The sequence below is a fragment of the Micromys minutus genome (assembly GCF_963924665.1).
Source record: "Micromys minutus genome assembly, chromosome: X".
NCBI classification, from domain to species: Eukaryota; Metazoa; Chordata; class Mammalia; order Rodentia; family Muridae; genus Micromys; species Micromys minutus.
Window position 1 is genome coordinate 103921083 of NC_137970.1, and position 20543 is coordinate 103941625.

The 20543-nt window shown below is 39.5% G+C and overlaps 1 protein-coding gene across 3 annotated transcripts in view; it reads right to left on the minus strand.

Annotated features, from left to right (window-relative positions):
• Positions 1 to 20543, minus strand: part of HS6ST2 (heparan sulfate 6-O-sulfotransferase 2) — a gene marked incomplete at both ends in the record, with an annotated part of 272368 nt that overhangs the window by 70096 nt on the left and 181729 nt on the right. The window contains one exon of one of the 3 annotated variants that reach the window (XM_080909690.1): positions 5733 to 5765. The exons of the other annotated variants lie outside the window; for them this stretch is intronic. Coding sequence (XP_080765816.1) covers positions 5733 to 5765 — 33 coding nt within the window. The remainder of the gene's footprint in view (positions 1 to 5732; positions 5766 to 20543) is intronic. 3 annotated transcript variants of the gene reach the window in all.

Consider the following 20543-nt stretch of genomic DNA (forward strand, 5'->3'; position numbering starts at 1 on the left):
CAGAAATAGCCAAGCCAAGGCTAGGCATGTCACCATATCTTTGTAATCTCAGACCTTGGGAAATGAAGAGAGAAGGATCCTTAAGTTCAAGAACTCAGCCTGCGCTAAATAACAAGATCCTGATACAAACAGGCAAAATTAAATGCTTATGTCTTTATTTTAACACGTATGCCTTGAATAGCAAACATTTTCAAAATGATCAGAAAAAGTATCCCTAAGAGACTAGAATGCTCATTCATATACTTTAATAGGCAAAGGAGGGATATGACAAGATTCTAATGATGAAAGGACAAGGAACATGTGGAGCAGACATGTGACAAGGGACTACACTGTGCTATGCTTGAAAAACAAGGGGTTATGCTCTGCTGCTAATGATAGAGTGGGCAGAAACAGGAAATGAGAATTGGTACTGTAGCCAGGAAAGCATGAGGCAGAGGAAATGAAAGGGTCCGAAGTGTAAAGTCCACAAAACATAACAAAAGCAAAGAGCAAATTTAATCTCCCTCACCACTCCCCATCCATCTGATCATTCTCTATCCAATTTCAATTTCCTTCATGGCATTGGCCACTCTCTAGGACTATCATGTTCCTGTCCTTCAGCCTTAATTGCCTCTAACACCTACTTGCACATATGTATGTATCCCTTAAGAAACATAGGGACACAGTGCGCTTGCTTATCTCAGACAACGTAAAGTGCTTGATGCATATGCTTTGAGTGAACAAATCTGAAAAAGATATGAGAAGTTAGAATGGGTCTGTCAGACGTGTGAGAAGATGATTTTACAGGCTAAATTCAAGGATTGGTTCTTACTGTTCTGACATCCAGTGAGAATAAGACACTGTCTCTAATTCATCAATGTCTCTAAATCCTTCAAGGCAAAGGGAATAAGAGTACCAGGAATGTGTATTTAGTGCTAATATGAGAGTTTCTATGACATGTGGTAACTGGAGAGCATGGTGGGATGAGGTACAGGCAGGAGCTCTGGGATATCCAGAACATCCCTCGGCTGTAATAGATCAACCAGGGAGCAGACACTGGGATCTGAGATAGGACATACAGTTGACTTTGACGTGAAGAGCTAAAACAAGAACAAGACCTGCAAAGCCAATAGCCATTCCAGAGCTCTAAAGGGAAGTAAGGTGCAAGTGTGAGGGCAAGGATATCAATGGATTTGGCAGCTTAGCTGGTCTTCATGTACAAAAAGATTAGAAGTGCCCTGGGGCTAGAGAGTAGATAGAACCAGAGAGAGGGAGAGAGAGAGAGAGAGAGAGAGAGAGAGAGAGAGAGAGAGAGAGAGAGAGAGAGAGAGAGAGAGACAGAGAGAGACAGAGAAACAGAGAGATACAGACAGAGAGACAGGAAGACAGGGAGACAGAGATTGTTTTCTGCTAAGTTTATCCGTGCTGAGACCATAGTTTCCATAGGAGGACTTTGTTTGTAAACAGGTCTCCAAATGAAGGCACACAAATTAACCAAGATTTGTCTATCCCCTTGCTCTAATTAAAATTTAAGGTTAGATACAATCATTCTCTGGCCTGAGACACTGAAGGACCCACTTGTAGTGTTAAGACCCAAAGCAACTCAATATTTACTAAATTTAAAGGAAATAATCAATTATAAATTGAATTTATACACATCCTTTCCCCACTTTGGATCAGTCTTATTTCCCTTAAGTTCCTCTTGTCATTAAGACTGTCAACAAAGTTATAGTCTTGATGCATCTTCAATAATTGAAGCAAAATAGATAAGGAATCTACAGGCAGAGACTGTATAGGTACAGTTTCCATAGCCTCATTTCTCCACAGAAAGCCTGGCATATTTAATAAATGTTTACAGAATGAATGAAAGAATTTCTTTACATACCTTGAAAGAACTGTTTTCAGCTTGTCATAATACTTCATGCCTACAATCCCAGAACTCAGGAGCCTGAGCCACAGAGATTGCTGCAAATTCTAGATTCGCTTGGGGCTACATAAGTGAGTGTTTTCATCCAGCATGGGCTACAATTTAAGACCTTGCCTCGGAACAATAATATTCACAATATCTCAGACACCCCTGACCCAGCATGAGTATGCTTGTGTACACAAGTGCTCTCAAAATACCCAGATGGTCATTCTTCCCTTTGTCAAATCACTGTAATAATAACCATTTGTTTCCCAAGAAAGATGATTTCAATTAACATTCCCTCCAAACATGCCAATCATCCAGCACCTTACAAATGAACTCAATTTATATCAAGAAAGCTGTTCCCTTTCCCCTAGAAAGCCACACAACTTTCAAAGACCCAATAGGTACTGGCATCTTCAGTTCATAAAAAACAGAGACTCAGCTCGCCCATGATGAAACCAGAAAGCCCAGTTTGCCTCAATTTTCTAACTTAGACTTTTTTTCCCTTCTGCTTAGGTTAATATCCTACCTTTGCTCCTTGTTTTCAATTCCTAATACTTCTGAACCTTCCATCTGTTCTCCAAAGGGGATGACAAAAACCAGACTACACTCTCAAACTCCTAGGATATCCTGCCCTGGAGATTCTCAGCAGACATTTGGAAATTGGAGTTAGCTCAGAGCTTCGGAGTGAATTAAGGATTGGTGAGGTCAGTTTGGGAATCATTAGTGTAGGGGTCAAAGGTGAAACTATGTGAAGCAATGAAATTATCCAGGAAGCCAAGAGAGAAGATGTAGATTAATTACAAGAACTCAGGCGTTGCTCCATTTAAAAGGGAGCATATGAATGCTTATGCACATGTACTATATGTATAATGTGTGTGTGTGTGTGTTTGTGTGTGTGTGTGCATGTGTGTGCTAGAGATCCAAACAAAGAAAACCTAATGAATGCTGTGAAAACACTACGATAAATAAAAAAGACGATATGGTCAAGTGCCAGTTTTCAGATATCCAGAAGACTGATGCCAAGAAGCAGCCATCAGATTGTGACAAATGGTGGTCACAGGTAACTTTTGAAAAAAGTAGTCTTCCCAATGTGGTTTTTGTGGATTGAGTGTGACCAGACAGGCCTGAAAGGATGCAAGATACACCAGTGAGGATCTTAAAGCACCAGACGATTAAACATCAGTAAAGAATAAGATTGGTACTGACTATACCAGACAATGAAGTTAACCACTGTTTCACACTCTTTCCCATGTGTTGGAATCAATGTATCGCATTGCTGAGCATGATTTCACTTTCATTCCTGTGACAACTCTAAAACGTTGCTACATTTTGGCATTTGAGAAAACCAGAGCCAACAAAGGTTGAAAAATTACCCAAGGTCACATAATTGGTAGTGCTAAGATGGGACCAGAGTTCTGTTTAAAGCCAAAAATCCCTGCTGTCAGCCACTGTGGTTATCATGTCTACATTTAGATAGTCATGCTCGGGGAGAAAGGAGTTGATACTGATGAAGTGTCTCTTAGTATCTATCGAGTTCTTTGCATTGAGTATCTCCATTCACACATGTGCCATCCCTTTCAAGCTTCATTTAATAAAACCTCATGAGGACATGTTCAAGTAATTTTATTTTGAGTTCTTATTGAAAAAGAAACTACCTAAAATACATATGACTGGAAAACGACCTGCTAGCAGTCAAATGTACTGGCTAAAATAATTCCCAATGGTTTGAATTGTTTTTAAAGTGTGGCATCATTGATTAGGTGGTTGTTTTTAAGATCCAAATTAGAAATAATCAAACACTTTCAGTTAACTGAGGTGAATTGGGAAGCATGCTCTTAAAAACGCCTCTTCCAGTCTTGACTTTTGACAATTCTTGACTGCAGACCTTGAGCCAATAATGTCAAAGATAAGGGGTTTCCAGTAGAATGGAAGTACAGCAGCAGAACTGGCTGGCATGTCAGCAGTCTATTATGCCTTAAAATAGAAATGCAACCAACTAGCCTATGACCCAACAAAGATCTTAAAAGATCCAATTGGCTATCAGGGAAAAAAAAAAAAAAAAACAAGAGACTGAGTCTGAGGGAATGACTGACAAAAGCTCAAGCAATTAATGTTTTGCTGTCTATAGAAAACCAAATGAGGTTCTAGTATAAAGCAATTAGGATCGCTGCTAATTGTGCATGTGTGTAGTAATAATATTAGGCATTTGGGGGTGGCTTGCTCTGATTGTTCCCTTCTTCCTCTGGATTACAAAAATCCATTCAGACAGCTAAATAATAGCAAGCACTTAGGCAAATTGTTAATTATGAGGCAGAGATAATCATAATCTTGTACATTTACAAAACTGCATATACAATGAGGATTGCCAAATGAATCGTTGCTTTATTATTTTACCAGTGGTTGAAAAATATGCAAATCCTGCAAACAGTTTTTATAATCATTCATTCTATCCATGAGAAATGGCCCCATCAATATTTACCAAAGCTGCTTCTTTCCCATCTCACCACCTGCACTCACATCCTTCTCACTAAGACTGCATAAGGTTGACCTGACATCTCCTGCTCCAACTGAGCAATGCCACAGTAAACATAACAGTATGTCAGAATGATGCTACCATGTAACTTTTAAAGCAGAAAGGAAATAAAACTATCAACACTTCTATAAAAACAATTACAGGAAAAATAATCTCTCTTTTATTGGCCATTCCGACAATAATCATCCACCCGATTTCATTCACACAGGAGTAAATCAAAGCTCCTAGTGGAAATGGGACATGCTAAAAACTACTGCTCTAGACAGTAACAACACGTAATATTCTTGCCGCAAAGACACAGATCTAGACTATGGCCTTTAAAAATACCCTCCCATAGTAATATGTGACTAAGCGTTGGTGTCTGTCTATACTATGTATTTTAATGCATTATAAATGGACTATAACATTAAACGGTAATTTTTCTTAGTTGTCAATCTGAAAGATCTTAAGATGAATAAGGAATCTCAGCTCCTGAAAACTAAATTGGGCATCTTATAGTGGCCCCATCTAATCTATTTTTATGAGAGCCTGGCCTAGTGGAGGAATGCCATGCTCATTGCCTTTCTAGTTCCTGATTTATTTGGTGAGGGAGAGGTATAGGTACATAGGAAGAGAAAACAGAAGCGTTGGTAAATATTTCTGGACCCCCCAAAAAGCCCACAATAAGTCAAACACAAAATTGGTGAACATCACAACTTTTAGAAAATACGCCGTAAAAACAGGGCATGCCATGAAAAAAAATCTCATTAGCCTCTTCAGCACTAGTGACAAATTGATATAGCCCACAGCAGAAGTGGGTGCTTTCTTGGGGGGCATTTTTAATGTTTCTTTTTCCACATAGAATGTAATTTTCTTATGTTTGGTTAGCTTTGTGCTGCAGCACTATTCATGTGACAAATAAAAGACATGGTCAAATAACCGATTTCCTGTTAAGGCAATGTCGGTTCAATTGTTGTGTATACCACCATCCTCCCTAGCAGCAGGCAACATGCCTGAAGGAGTCAACGACTTTGTTGATGCTAGGGACCATCTTACCAATATAGTCTACTCTGTCATCCAATTTCAGCTAATTCTCTAGAGTGGGGCAAGCTAAACCTTCATCTCACTTCCAAATTAGTTCTGCTATTAGACCTGCCTGAGACTACATGCTGCTTTCGATTCAAACAAGCCAAGTATCTCTGAGAAAAATTAACTATTTTGTCTTGAAATTAAATTGGCAGGTTATTGCATGGTCTACTTTTGCTTTCCCTTTTGCTTTTCCTTTTGCTTCCTTAGGATCTGTTAAACTAAGAATATGTTGTTGCTTACCTTGTTGCATCTAGAATCTGAAAAATCCTCCACCTGTTAAAGGAACAGTAAAACCAGTAGCAAGAGCTTGCCAAGAGAAAAGTTATTGTATGTTTAGCTTCTCAAATGGAAAGAAAATAATTCATTTGTGGCTTTTCCATTTTGTTTCCTATTAGCTTACCTACAATAAGTGGGGACATTCCAAATCACAAGGCTAAAAGGAGAAGGGCAGTATTGAGAACCAACCTCTGGATTGCTGTGTGTAGGGAATGATATATTTACCACTCAGATTAGCCCCATCCTCTTTCTCAAGGGGCAGTGAAAACTAAGCAAAGAGAAAAGCCAAGAAGCCCAAACCCACACCAAACCTAACCTTAAAGCATAGATGAAATGGAAATGTTGCAACGAAAGGAGAAATTTTTTACATCATTGGGAATATATGAAGACATATAAAAGAAATGAAAGGAACTTTTAGACTTTGCTTGCAATCTTCAATGAGGTGAAAATTCAAAGCATGTGCTCACACACAGTGATAAAATAAATCATTACTGTAGTGTCTTCCAACCAAACACAAGATATCCATCAAGGTAAGTAAACAATATATCTCTCCATTTATACAACTTGCTTAGATCTTTCTCATAACACAGGTCTTAGGAGTAACAAAACAGTAACTCTTCAGTGTGAACTTCTTTTAGTTGTTCTTTGCATTTATTTGACGTGTATGTTTAGGTGTGTATGTGCATGTGTGTGTATGTGTGATATGTGTATAACAGTCAGAGGACAACTGGAAAAAGTTGGTCCTCTCCATCTACCATGTAGACCTACAGGGCTGAGCTCAGGCCCTCAGGCTTGATCGCCAGCTCCTTGACTTCTGGACCATCTCCCTTTACTTCTCATCTGAGTAGCATCTCTCTCTGAAGTTGTGCCAGGTCAGTTTGAGACTCAGTTAGCTTTCTGATTTTAATTACACCACAACAAGGGGCACCACAATTTTGTACACTTCCTTGTGCACACAAAAAAGTTACAAGGGCCTGTACATTGTTATGGAAGAAGTATATCATTAGATCAAAAAGAAGTTCAGGCTTGTAGGGTGAGTTAAGACTATCTTTTAATAGCATAGTCAGTAGCAGAGCATCATCACTTGGAGAAAAGTATATTCCTTTCTAAAAATCTTGAGTCCTTGGTGCGGGTAGAAGAGTCCTGTTCCTTAGTTGTTAAGACTTTTGGGGAAACAACTGTTCTGAAAATCCAACATGATATGCCTGGTGAGTTCTGATTCTAAATCTTTAAACAAAACACCTCCATGGATTGACTTGATATTCAAAGTCCAATGTATTCTCTTGCACTCCAGCTACCACAGAAAAGAAATTTAGAGCATATTAATCTGCCCTGTGATGTAACGTCCTTACACAATGAAGACAGCCTAGAAGCCCTTGCATCACACTTGGAGTGGTAAAAAAAAAAGAATATATAATTTTGGATGGAAAAATCCAAAACAACAACAAAAACGAAACAACAGCAACAACAACAAAATGAAAAGACTTAACAAAACCAGCAATAAGAGAACACTTTTAAAATGAAAATATGATATCATATGTTGATTTTTGTTTTAGGTCCAGGAATTTCCAAGGTAAACTATACAGTAATATCTAAAGCCATAATTTTCATTATATTCTCCCAATGGAAATCCTTAAATATGTAAATATTTCCATTATTGATCTGTATTAGGGCTGGGTTAAATTTAATTTCAATCAGGAAGTTGTTATCTCTTGAGAGTATCACTTTTTACTTCTAGGCAAACTTCCCTCCTGCTTGTTAGCATTTCCCAGTGATTGCACTGAGATTTTAAAGAGCCCATTGCCTTACCTGAGTATCCGGATGGCCAGAGGTGCAGTATTCAGTGATGAGCCACAAAGGTGTTTCAGGTACATCAATCAAAAGCATGGATGGTCATTGCAGGTGAGCAAATGCCATGGGGGAAAGATAAAATGAGAGAGAGAGAGAGAGAGAGAGAGAGAGAGAGAGAGAGAGAGAGAGAGAGAGAGAGAGAGAGGGAGAGAGAGACTCTGATTAGAAGAAACAGAATCAATTTTAAAGCTTATTTTACACACTGCATAACTGTACACACATTCTCCCTTTGGAATGGTTCTCAAATGAAATCATTTAAAAAGACCCTTTAATCATGAAGAGTCGTTCAAACTACATTTATTATCCAACATGTGCCAAGAATTTCTATAGGATATAACAGTGGATAAAACAAACAAACCAAATCCTTCCTTTCTGCAAAGTCTGCAATCCTGTGGAATATTTTGCGGGCCATCTGCTTGAAATAAGAATTCTCCAGAAATATACCATATGTGAAAGTATTTCTCCTGGTTTTATTTATTCTTTTCCTTATGTATAGAGAACATACCCAATGGCACCACAGTCAGCATTGGTAGTAGAAGAAACTGCTTTCTAATTAGAAGGAACACTATAAATGTATGGTCTCTTCCCCTTAAAAGTCTTCCCCAAAGGACATCACTTAGAGTTCTTCCCAGCTGTCCTATGAGCCTCCAGTACTTTTTGAAAAGTTGTGAAAAACAAGTCCTGTCAATAATAGATCAGTTCTCAGTGGGAGAGGAGGTGTTTAGCCTTGCTGGGAGTAGGTGTCCCAGGCTGGAGTGGTACCCAGGGGGCACTTCCCTTCCCTGAGGAATGGAGGAGGGAATAATGGAAAGAGGAATTTATAAGGTTAGGGCTTGGGGTAAGGACTACAATTAAGATGTAATGTGAATTTAAAAATTAAACCATTAAAAGAAGAAAATAATAGGTCAGTTCCACATCTTTTTTTTTATTGGATATATTTCATTTACATTTCAAATGTTATCCTTTTTCCTGGTTTCCCCACCATAAATCCCCTATTCCTTCGCCCCTCCCCCTGCTTCTCTGGTGGTGCCCTCATACTCACCTACCCCCTCCTGCCTCCCTGCCTTCCCTGACATTACCCTACACTGGGACATTGAGTCTTGGCTGGAGTAAGGGCTGCTCCTCCCACTGATGGACAACAAGACCATCCTCTGCTATATGTGCAACTGGAGCCATGGGTCTGTCCTTTGTACTCTTTGGATAGTGGTTTAATCCCTGGAAGCTCTGGTTGTTCGGTCTTACTGTTCTTATGGGGTTGCAAACCCCTTCAGCTCCTTCAATCTTTTCTCTAACTCCTCCATTGCGGACCCATTCTCAGTTCCTGTTCGGGCAGAGCCTCACTGGAATAACAAAATGTAAGAGTGTTTGAAATTTTGAAATTCTAAAGAGAAATTCACCTTTTCTTTGCAATGACCACATACATCTACATAATGCATTTTTATTAGATTTCCCCCCTCTCCTGTTGCTCCTCAATTGGCCAAGTTATGATCATTTTTACTCTAGGTCATTTGTGACCACTGGGTTTAATTAGGGTAGGTTGCATGCCATGGATGATGGAGGCTATTTCACTGGAGTCTGGAGAACTTAGAAGTGCCTACACCAACTGAGGGGAATGAGTTCAGATAAGAGCTTCATCTGAACCAGGAATCTCAGACTAGGGCACCTTCTTTTGGTATTTACATTATTAGGGTTGGTCATTGGGGCTTCAGAAAAAAAATAAAAGTAAAAGAATTCACTTTGATATTAAGACCCAAATCAAGAGCTTAAGAAAAGCAAAATTGCATAAAAATAACAAAATGTAGGAGCTCTTGCCCAGGAATCAGGATTCCACATTTCTGGTTCCAATTTTCCCCGAGGCTCATTTGATCGTGGGCAATAATCCATTCCACTGTCTTTGTGGAGATGAAATAGGTCAACATGATCATTTTTAAAGCACCCTGTTTCAAAGGCTAACATCTCTCTACTCACCATTTTGGAACTGTGTTAGTCTAGTCTTTCTCAATACCACCTTCTACTTACTGGTAGTTTAGAGAGCTCAGCACTCCTGCATTCGCAAACAATTGAGACATGGTCAAAACAACATTGTCCAAATGGAAATGTGGCTGGCCATTATTCTTTCTGGGGAAACAGCTGTTTATTTAAATACACAAAGTAGTTGGTCCTTTGTGGTGAAAATTTTACATCAAAAATTGGGAGACCACCAAAAATCAACAACTGATTGATTAACATTTCTCCACTTCAATTTTTCTTTCTCCTCATATACATGGTATATCTGCCAAAAGCCTGGGATGGGGTAAGAACAGTGTGTTTGCAGAGACTTTCAAAGCCACACAATCTTAAGTAATGGATACTCCAATTTGGTGAAGGATACTTAAATCTCTTCCTAGCGCAACATTTGGTCTGATTGCAAATTTGTAGGAAGCAATTGTTTACCATGGCCCCAGAGCTTCCAAGCAAATGGTTACCAAGCAAGTGATCCATTTGGTCTGTCTCTCTGTCACTGTCTGTTTCTCTCCCTGTCTTGTTCACTTCCCCCTTTCCTTCTCCCTCTCGTTCCCCTCCTGATATGCCTTTGATTGCACATTTTTTTCCAGTGTCATCTTGCTCTGACCCAGTAGATTACCAATCAACTCAATACACTTCTTTTTCTATTTCATACTATATGCTTCCTTTGACTTCTGAGGATCAAATGCAGTATATGCTAATGGTAAACAAACAGCAATTAATGTTGACAAAACCTTTTCCACACTCACTATGCTAATTACTTCTTTATAATTAGAAAAGGATCTAACATCTACAAAACTCTAGGTTAAAGATTATTCAAGCTACTGCAGGCAGTTGGGGGAGCCAGAAAGAAGGGCTTAGATGCTTGTTCTGTTACAATTCATTTTTTTCCTTATAAATATTTAAACTGTTGGTTTTAGCAGAGACTTCGGGTCATGAAAGAAGCCCAAGAATCATACAGATGGAGTAGCAGTGTACTGTCATTTACTACCTGCACGACTCTTTTGCCTACAAAGTGGGACAGGTATAATGTCTGTACTACTAATGATACAAAACATCTATAAAATATATCATTGTGAGTGATGCCCAGTTAGAAGAGAAACCAATTGAGTCAGAGCAGAAACCTGATGTCAATTGTCAGCATTCCAACGAGCTTGAGAATAGGTTAGTTCTCAAGTTACTTGTAATGATTAGTTGAGATTATACATAGATGTTCTGCAGCAGAAAACAAGAATCGGAGTCAACATGCAATAATATTTATGTAGGATTATTTTTATCCAGGAGGAAAAATAGATCAGAAAATAGGAGAATAGGTTCAGCAGTTATCACTGTTGGCTGCTCTTCCAGAGGATTCAGGTTCAATTCCCAGCAACCACAGGGCAGCTCATAACCGTCTTTAGCTCTAGTTACAGGGGCTTTGACACTCTCACAGCAATGTACATAAAACACTAATTATTTTAAAAAACGAGACTAGTCCAAAATGATAGTGACTGTGTCGGCCCACAGAAATAGCTCCGGGCCTCTGTCACTGAGCCATCTTTCACTGGGAATAGAACCAGGTTGTTAAAAAACAGTGCCCCAAAATACCTACTTATCAGTAGCCAACCACACTTATTAATATTGCAAAGGGATGTGCCCTATACTGTTTGGTCATTCTGCATCTTTTTTCTCAGATTATATCAAGTCCACACGAAATAATCCTTACTGCATAGAACAGGGTACTTCATGGTGAGCCTGAGCAGGCTGTAATCCAGATCATCTTTCTTGAGTACACTTCGATTATCTGTTTTTAATTCACAAGCCCCAGCCTTTGTCACAACTGTGAAGTCCTCTGAGTCTGTTTTGATTGTTCCTTTCACAGTACTTCCCTTTTCTCTACTCAAGTTGGTTTCCAAACTTAGCCTCCTGTCATTACATTTTCTTCCAGCCAGCATGAATTTCAATCTGGTTTTTGTATTTTGGCAATAGTCATAGGAATACAGAGCCTTTTAGAACCATAGTAATTACTTACTGTTCGTTGATTTTTTTTACCTTCAACCCTCTGACAATTAAGAAGATTTTTAATAACCCCTTGATAACATGAGATGCAACACAGATCAATTAGAGCAACGTGTTTAATTTATAGCTACTAGTTGCTTATTCCCCAGATTAAATGTAGGTAGGAGGCAACAAGTACTCTATTTGGGTAATATGGTTGACCAGGTGCCTTTCCCAAGTTCTCTATTTACTGTAATATCCTAAGACTCTGTGATAATCTTGGCTTAGGGAGGCAGTTTCCATGAACTATATAGCCCAAGTCTTATAAACAGAGAACTAGACTAAAGCACTCCTGAAATTCTCTAAGAGACCCCCATGCCAAGGGCTGAGAAGACAAGTTGTTCCTCAGTAGCCTACTCTTCTTATCAAACCCCCAGAAAACCGACTAACTTCCTGGGCATCTTTGAATGGTCATGCCTGAGAACTTCTACAGTACTCAGCACACAAGTTAGAAGCTGCCTAACTGGGGCATATTATTATGCCGATTTAAGGGACTCTGGTGATGACTTTGTATGTTAAATCTCCGAGGTTACATTTGTTGTGAACCATAAACCGAAACAAGTGACTAATATGAACACATCAGCTCTTTGGGGGTGGCAAATCCTTTCATTACTACCTTTATTAATGGTAACAGAGTCAGCACATATCCCAAGATGCCTTTCACATCATGCCTGAGTCAGAACACAAATGGCTGCTATAAAGAAGTGATACAGAAAGTTATTTCAGCGTTAACCAGTCATCATTGACATTTTAGATTTGAGTCCCCTATCCACTTGTTCTTCCACAACTCTGACTACTCTAAGTCTAGTTTCAGCCTCTATGGATCTGCCCCTGGAATGAAGGTATGGAAACAAACACTCTGAAGACTAGATGATGTCTTTTAGGGACTATTGAAGTCACTCAACATTTTTGGATGCTGAAATCATGCTGGGTACAGGGACTCATCACAGAGCACAGAAGTAGCAGAGCCAAGGCCGTGACCCATTTTAATAGTATGTCATGCATACTGCGTCTACTAGAGGCTCCTTAGAGCAATGGTTCTCAACCTATGGGCTGAGCGAGATCCCCCAACCAGGTGTAGCAAAATTACAGTTACGAAGTAACAGTGGAAAATTATGTAATGGTTAGGGGTCATCACAACATGAGGAACTGTATTAAAAGATTGCAGCGTAAGGAAGCTTGAGAACCACTGGCTTAGAGCATCTGCTCTCAGGCGCAATCACATCTACACCACACTTCAGAACAAGTAAAGAGCTAGGACTGCAAAAGACTCTAAAAACAACTACAGAAGAGAGGGGATTTCATTCTTCATTTCTACTAGTTGTTAACGTATAAACAAGTTTTATGCTTTTTGATAACTTCTCATTCACAGTCTGATTTCTGCTATCTATGAGTTGACTACTTCGCTCACTCAACTATCCGTTATTTTTTCATTTGAGGAACACAATGCCAAATAGATGAGCCCTTTATTGCTGAAGCACCAATCATATTTTGGAAACAGAATGGATCTTATGAGAAAGCTTGCTGCACAGCCTTTTCACAGAAGGATTTTCTTCACTGCTGGCTAGTTAGTCTTCCCTGGCAGAAGCCTGTTCTTAGTTCTTTGTTGTCTGCATTCCTTGCAGACCACCCTCCTTTCACCTCCCCCCACTACTACTCTCACACTCCGGAATTTAGTAAAATTCTCCCACTTAGGCATCCTAAGAGTGCCCTCTAGTGATGATCCAATTAAGAACCTGGGGACCAAGGAATTCTCAGGTTTTGGTGGGAAATGGGGTCTGTCTTAACTGCCCTTGTCATCTGAAGGCATTTCTGTGCCACCTGTTTATCAGTTTAGTCTTTCCCAAAGCAGGGAAATGGGTGTTTTGTAATGGAGTAAGCAAAGCAAAACAAAATGGAGGGTCACAAACCTTAGAAAATCTGATGTCCTGCTTCCTGAGAAATGTTAGCATTCATGATGCAGGATGCCTATAGGGTATAAAATATGTGTGCAGGCACAAGCTGACTCTTTAGTTGAAATTAAGCAACTATCTTCATACATGCCTTAGATTTCCCTGTATGCAAACATCTGTAGTTGTATGATGGGACCTTGTAATATGTTTCCTCAATGTGGTCACACGTATACTTTTTCAGCAGAAAAGAAAGAATCAAAAGTTCCTTGAAAATTTCCTTAAGTGTAACTGATTGGCTGTCTATTTTAAGAGGACACAAAAAAAGGTCATTTACAATATATAATACAATATAAGATCATTATAAGTAGGCATTTGGAGTCATTCCTTCCCATTTTACTTCCAGGCTTAAGAGTTTAGAGTCTGGGAGATCCATAATGCACGTTATTTAAGCACTGGTTCAAACCAGCAGAAAGGTTTCCACTGTATCTTTTATAGCTAACCATGCAAAGCTCTACCTCATTGCATCTCTAATATTTTATGTTGACACAGACTAAAAGTTTGGCAAATTGCCAACATGAAGTATAACTGCTTCATTCTTGTTAGCATGTTTAACCACAGGGATTGCACCAGGTCTCTAGTAAGGAATTATTTGGCCAGAGCTAAAGTAGGGATTGAAATCATTCCCGAGAACTGTTTAGTGCAGTCACTAACAGGATCAGACTCATGGATGGATAATGGATATATGCCAGTTTTTTTTTTTTTTTCTCAGCGGGGGAGGAGGACTTAGGTCTCTGATGAAGTCAAATCATGGTGAGAACAATGGCTTTGATGGGAAACTTCATTCAAGCTGGCCCCAAATGAAAAGTGAATGGTGAGCCAAAGTTGAATCCTGCAACTGTGTTCCTGAACCACTGTGCCTCTTCTTTGGTTACTTCAAACTGTCCGTCTCACTTACTAGTGAAACACAAACTACATGAGCCATAAAATATCTGTTCATTTTAATACACCCAAAATTCTTCATTTAAGGGGTCGGAGCTGCATCATCTTGCGCAGATGTTTCTGAAGATGCAATGTATCAGATCAAGTAAATGAAACACTTGGGTGCTGATCTTCCTGATTTATAAGAACGTGTGATAAGGACTTGGATGTACCACTGCTCTTCTTGCCTCTACATGACCAGCCTGTGTCTTCTGCAGATGTGGGGAGCTGAGAGATTATGCCTTTCTCACATTTAGGAAAAAGAGAGAACAACCATAGAAAGCAAATGAGGCTATAAAAAAAAAAAAATCAAAGCATGGCCCCAGAAATGTACTTCCTCCAATGTGAACCACCCTCCCAAACAAAATAAAATAAAACATTTCCTGGGTTGTTCTCAGAATAATTACCAAAAGAAAACCCCAACAAACAAGAAGAAGAAGAAGAAGAAGAAGAAGAAGAAGAAGAAGAAGAAGAAGAAGAAGAAGAAGAAGAAGAAGAAGAAGAAGAAGAAGAAGAAGAAGAAGAAGAAGAAGAAGAAGAAGAAGAAGAAGAAGAAGAAGAAGAAGAAGAAGAAGAAGAAGAGGAAGAAGAGGAAGAAGAGGAAGAAGAGGAAGAAGAAGAAGAAGAGGAAGAAGAGGAAGAAGAAGAAGAAGAGGAAGAAGAGGAAGAAGAGGAAGAAGAGGAAGAAGAGGAAGAAGAAGAAGAGGAAGAAGAGGAAGAAGAGGAAGAAGAAGAAGAGGAAGAAGAGGAAGAAGAGGAAGAAGAGGAAGAAGAGGAAGAAGAGGAAGAAGAGGAAGAAGAGGAAGAAGAGGAAGAAGAGGAAGAAGAGGAAGAAGAGGAAGAAGAAGAAGAAGAAGAAGAGGAAGAAGAGGAAGAAGAAGAAGAAGAAGAAGAGGAAGAAGAGGAAGAAGAAGAAGAAGAAGAAGAGGAAGAAGAGGAAGAAGAAGAAGAAGAAGAAGAAGAGGAAGAAGAGGAAGAAGAGGAAGAAGAGGAAGAAGAGGAAGAAGAGGAAGAAGAGGAAGAAGAGGAAGAAGAAGAAGAAGAGGAAGAAGAAGAAGAAGAAGAAGAGGAAGAAGAGGAAGAAGAAGAAGAAGAAGAAGAAGAAGAAGAAGAAGAAGAAGAAGAAGAAGAAGAAGAAGAAGAAGAAGAAAAACCTTTAAAGGTTTCATAACCTCCTCAAACAGTACCACCAACTATAGACCAAGAATTGTACTACTTGATCCTATGGGTAGACTTTTCTCATTCAAACCCACCACACCTGTCAAACAGTAACCCTTCTTTTTCTGCCTGCTGCCATACCTCCCATGCCTTTATGGTACCTCCGAGACCATAAACCCAAATGAACTCCTTTTTGTTTTCTGAAGGCTGCCTTTGGTGGTGGCATATTATCACACTACCCAATAATTAAACAACTCAATAATAGAGGATTACAGTGAAACGAATTAATTTTTTCCTCTGCTATCTATGGAAACATTTTTTGCATGAACAACTAACAGTTTTGTGGACTATGAGGCAAACTAGGACCAAAAATATTCAGTTCCTTTTGTCCTTCAAAATATCAAACCCAGGGCACATTTGCAGAATCGACTAGAAATATGTCTTCCAGAATTATTGGCGCCTATTCCTTTACAGGAATTACTTAATCCATAAAATAGTATAAAATTATTGTGCAGATAAGAAAACCATGTCTTGGGGGAAAAGTGTAGCTGTTCGGCCAGTCTGACAAGCTGAAGTCAAACTTCAAGACCTACCTGAATAAGAAGAATACTCTCGAGCTTTTCTCTAACCTTGTCATGTGTATGCTTACATGTATGAATGTGTATACAAACAAAAAGTCAAACATGAAATACATTCAACTAGAAAAAAAAGAATTCAAAAAGAGAAGAGAAGTCGAGCTCAGAGGGACTAACACAGTATGTGGTAGAAGAGTCTGTGATTCAAATCCAGAATCACGGGATGCCTGTCCCCAAGCTCATTAGCCACTAAGTTAGTCTAACTGAAATTGATTTTACCTGCACTGCAATGTTGTGGAGGTAGACATCATTCTCATTTCACAGGGAAGATAGACGAGTCTCAGAATGCAACTTACTCAAGGTCATATTGCTAATAAGTAAAGCTATGGGAACAGAAATGTTCAGTCTTCCAGTCCTGAATACTATGCCTTGCACATTAGATTCTGTACTTGCCTCAGTGTGTCTCTGATATTGAAAGGGTCGCTGTGTATAATCAAGCTAGACATGACACACTTCCACCGAGAGCTGGGACCAGCGCACTCCAAAGTACTTCTTTGTATGCCTTCTTTCGGGTTTCTAAGGGACTGTTTTCATTTTGAATTCCAGGATAGCGTGCAAACCACTTGAACACAAGCGGCCCGGATGAGAACACTGCGTTAATCTTCCAGGGACCTGTGTTGTGCCTTAGACATAAATCAAGTGGCTGTGGGTGGGCCTGGTAACTTCAGGGAAAGTGAATTGGCAGGCAGATCAGGTCTCTCTGGAATAGTGAGGGGGAAGAACTGCCTTTTTTTCTTATTGTTTCTCTGTTTTTCATCAGTACAAATACATGATTATAGCAGACAGACAGAATCCAGAAGTGTAGGTTAAGGGTACCAAAGTGCAGAGGGATGGGGCTGGAAGGAAACTGAGTGCTTTATTCTAAAAAGGACTTTGTGATTACTATGGTAAGAGGATGAGTTGATGCCTTGGGAAATAATAGGTGTTGGCATGAATGGCCATGCACACTTGATCACAACTTGGTTTAAAACTTATTGAAACAGAAAGGTATTCTTAAGAGACCATCAAACCCAAGCTTCACTTATAGCTTCAGAGAGAGAAAGGGCTCTATAAAGGGTTCGAGAGTTAAGCATGGGTCCCAAACCTTCTCCTAGCCCTTACACTTGCTATGCAAGAGTTTAAAAACCGGCCATTATTTTCTTGTAAAAAGACAAAACATTAAAAAAGAAAACAACTCTAGTAACCCCTGCAAGAGGGAAGAATAGGAGCAAAGGGGCCACGGGAAGCTGGTATCAGAGGTTGCAGAAAGAAAACTAAGCTTTTTTTTCCAACAGTAACTGTAAGATGCTCTTTCCCATCTTCTTGCTCAGGCCCAAAAAGTGAGCCTTGAAGAAATGAAGCACTTCGACCGTTGTCCTTCAGTGAAAACACAGAGAAGGGAGCTTCCAGGCTGCTCTCATCCCAAAGGCTAAAGGGCTTTTGATACAAACAGTATGGAACCACCTTACTTCTCTTTATTTACATTCCTAGTATAAAAGAGGTACCAACGTGCTAAGTTTTTGTATGTTTGCTTTTGCAGTTACTGTAATGGATCTGAACTCTCCTTGGCAAGCCTCGAGCCAAAGAAGTCTTGGACAGTACCTCAACTCAACCTTTCAAGATACTTTTGGTTTCCCTTGTTCTCTTGGATACAAGGAAAACAGATGCCATGTCAGTTAAAGTGCTTTGTAGTCCCCCCCCCCCCGATGGGTTCTGGTGTGCCACCCCAGGCTGCTAAGGCCACCCGCCTGGGGCATAGGGGATGTTGACCATGGAATACATCCAATCTGTCGAACTAACTAAGATGATGCTGTGGGAATGAGTGTCTTTATACTGAAAAGCAAGAGATATAGATGGCATCTGAATCCAGAGATACTCCGTGAATGTCTCCACACACGCTGGTAATCACACCTTCATTCACTTGTGATGGCCGTGTGGTAGCATATCAGAGTCTGATAAACTCGAAGATTCTGACCACATGCCCAAAGAATGTAAGGAAATTCTGGCTTTTCTTATTTAAATTTGGACCTGGCAAAAACTTGATAATTACAGAGGTGGCCCATCATTGGGTTTGCTCACGTGTCCTCATCACAATGGGGAGTTCTGTGGTAAGGCAGAAATCGCCAGGCAGCTATCTGGTTTTGTGAAAATAAGATCTGTTTCCCACTGACATATTACAGCCAATATCTAACTACCCAACATTTGGCAGTTGCCCTTAACACTCTGGCTTTAAACTACTCTGACCCTAATACATTATCAGGTGGGTAATGATCTGGAAATCCACACCACTTGCTCCTGTGAAGGAGGCCCAATTTAAAGGAACCATTCTCCAAAACACCCTTTGTCTGTGTACTTTACAATTGAGATCGTCGTCTCTCCAAACTACAGGCATATCTCCCTTTGATTCAAAATGTAACTTCTACTCCTCTGACATATGTAAGTTTAACAAACTCATTTCAGATTCAACCCATCTATTTTGAAGTATGCAATTTAATGATTTTTCATGTACTCTCAGAGATGTACAACCATCACTGAAAACACTTTATCATTTCCAAAATAAATCCTTGACATTTTATATTTAGTTGCCCTATGTGTTTGTTCTCCCAGACCCTGACTGCCAAAAAATGCAGTTCTAGACTATGAATTTGCCTCTCTGAGACATTTTATATGGTAGTAGTTGTCCTTTATGACTGGCCTTTTCCAATTAGCATATTGTTTTCAAGAATACTCTGTATTGTATACCATAGCTGTCCCCTTTTCCCTCCTTTTCATAACCAAAATGTCTCAAATCCAAACATTTTAAGGGGTAAAATGCATCTACAATTCGATCCTTGCTCCCTAATCAAGTCCATGTATCTATCCTGAGTATATAGTGTGGGACAATTATTATAGACATGACTGAGAAGTACAATGGACACTTTCCTTTCCTTTTTTTTCTTTACTTCCATTCTTTCTCTGTTTCTTTATTTTCTCCTCCTCCCCCTGAAAGCTCTATTGAATGTCTCTGATGAACCAGGAAATTCAGGCACATGGAATGCAAGACTAAGTTAGCTATGACCCACATCTTTCATGACTTCACAGTGAAGCTAGCAGTATGGAAAACCACGAGTCATATGTTCTGGTTCCACCAGACACAACTACTGAAGATACCTGTAAACTATGCCATGTTCCTTTGCCATTCACAGCTCAGAACTTGGTTCCTGTTTCCACAGACATTCATGAGAGAAAGCAATCAAAAAGAAGATAGTAGTCAAGAGTTCAGATGGGCTTTATGCATGTTTTGTATTTTTAAATTAAGGTGAATCCACATAATTTAAAATGAGTTATTAATGATGTAGAATTCAGTGGAATTTAGAATATTCATGTATTTTGAAATCATCACTTCAATCTAGTTCCAAAGCATCACCTCAAGATAAATCTTGTACCCATTAAGCAGTTATTTCATCTTCTATACCCCTCAGTGCATGACATCAAGAAATGTGTTTTCTGTCTATATGGATTTTCCTGCTGAGATAATTCACATAAACAAACTCATATACTGCAGCCTTTAAACACCTGGCATATCTCACTGCTCAACATAATGCTTTTGAAATTAGCTCATGTTTTAGCACATATCAAAATTTTGATCCTGTTTATGACTGAACAAAATTCCATTGAATGGAGACAGCACATTCTGCTTAGTAATTCACCTGCTTCTAAGCATTTGGGCTGTTTCGTTTGCCACAGTCACAATTCATGCCACTATGAAGATCCATATAGAAGTTGTGTAGATGTGTTTTCTTCTCTCTTAGATTTATACCTAATAGCCGAACAGTGAATCACATGGTAATAGCATGTTTAACTTCTTGAGACGCTGCCAAACTCTTCCACACAGCAGATGCGCCATCTTACATTCCCATCAGCATTGTACGAGATTTCATGTTCTTCCAGAGTTTTAGCTCTATTTTTAACTCCCAGAGAAAAGTTCCATTAAATTGGAGACACTCAATTAGCCTAAATGATTGGCTGTAATGCTGGGCATTTGGGTCTGGACCTCTTAATTAATGCTCAGGCCAGCAGGAGAAACAAAGCAAACAAGAACAGATGGGAGTGGAAGCCCTCCTCCCCTCCACAGTTCAGGGAGTGTGTCTTGTGCATGCACACAAACTAGAGGTTAGAGATAAAAGGTCCACGTGATTGTTGTTGACCTGTACCCAGATTCATGCCCATAGGATTCATAGCATCCAGTTCAGCAGAGGACC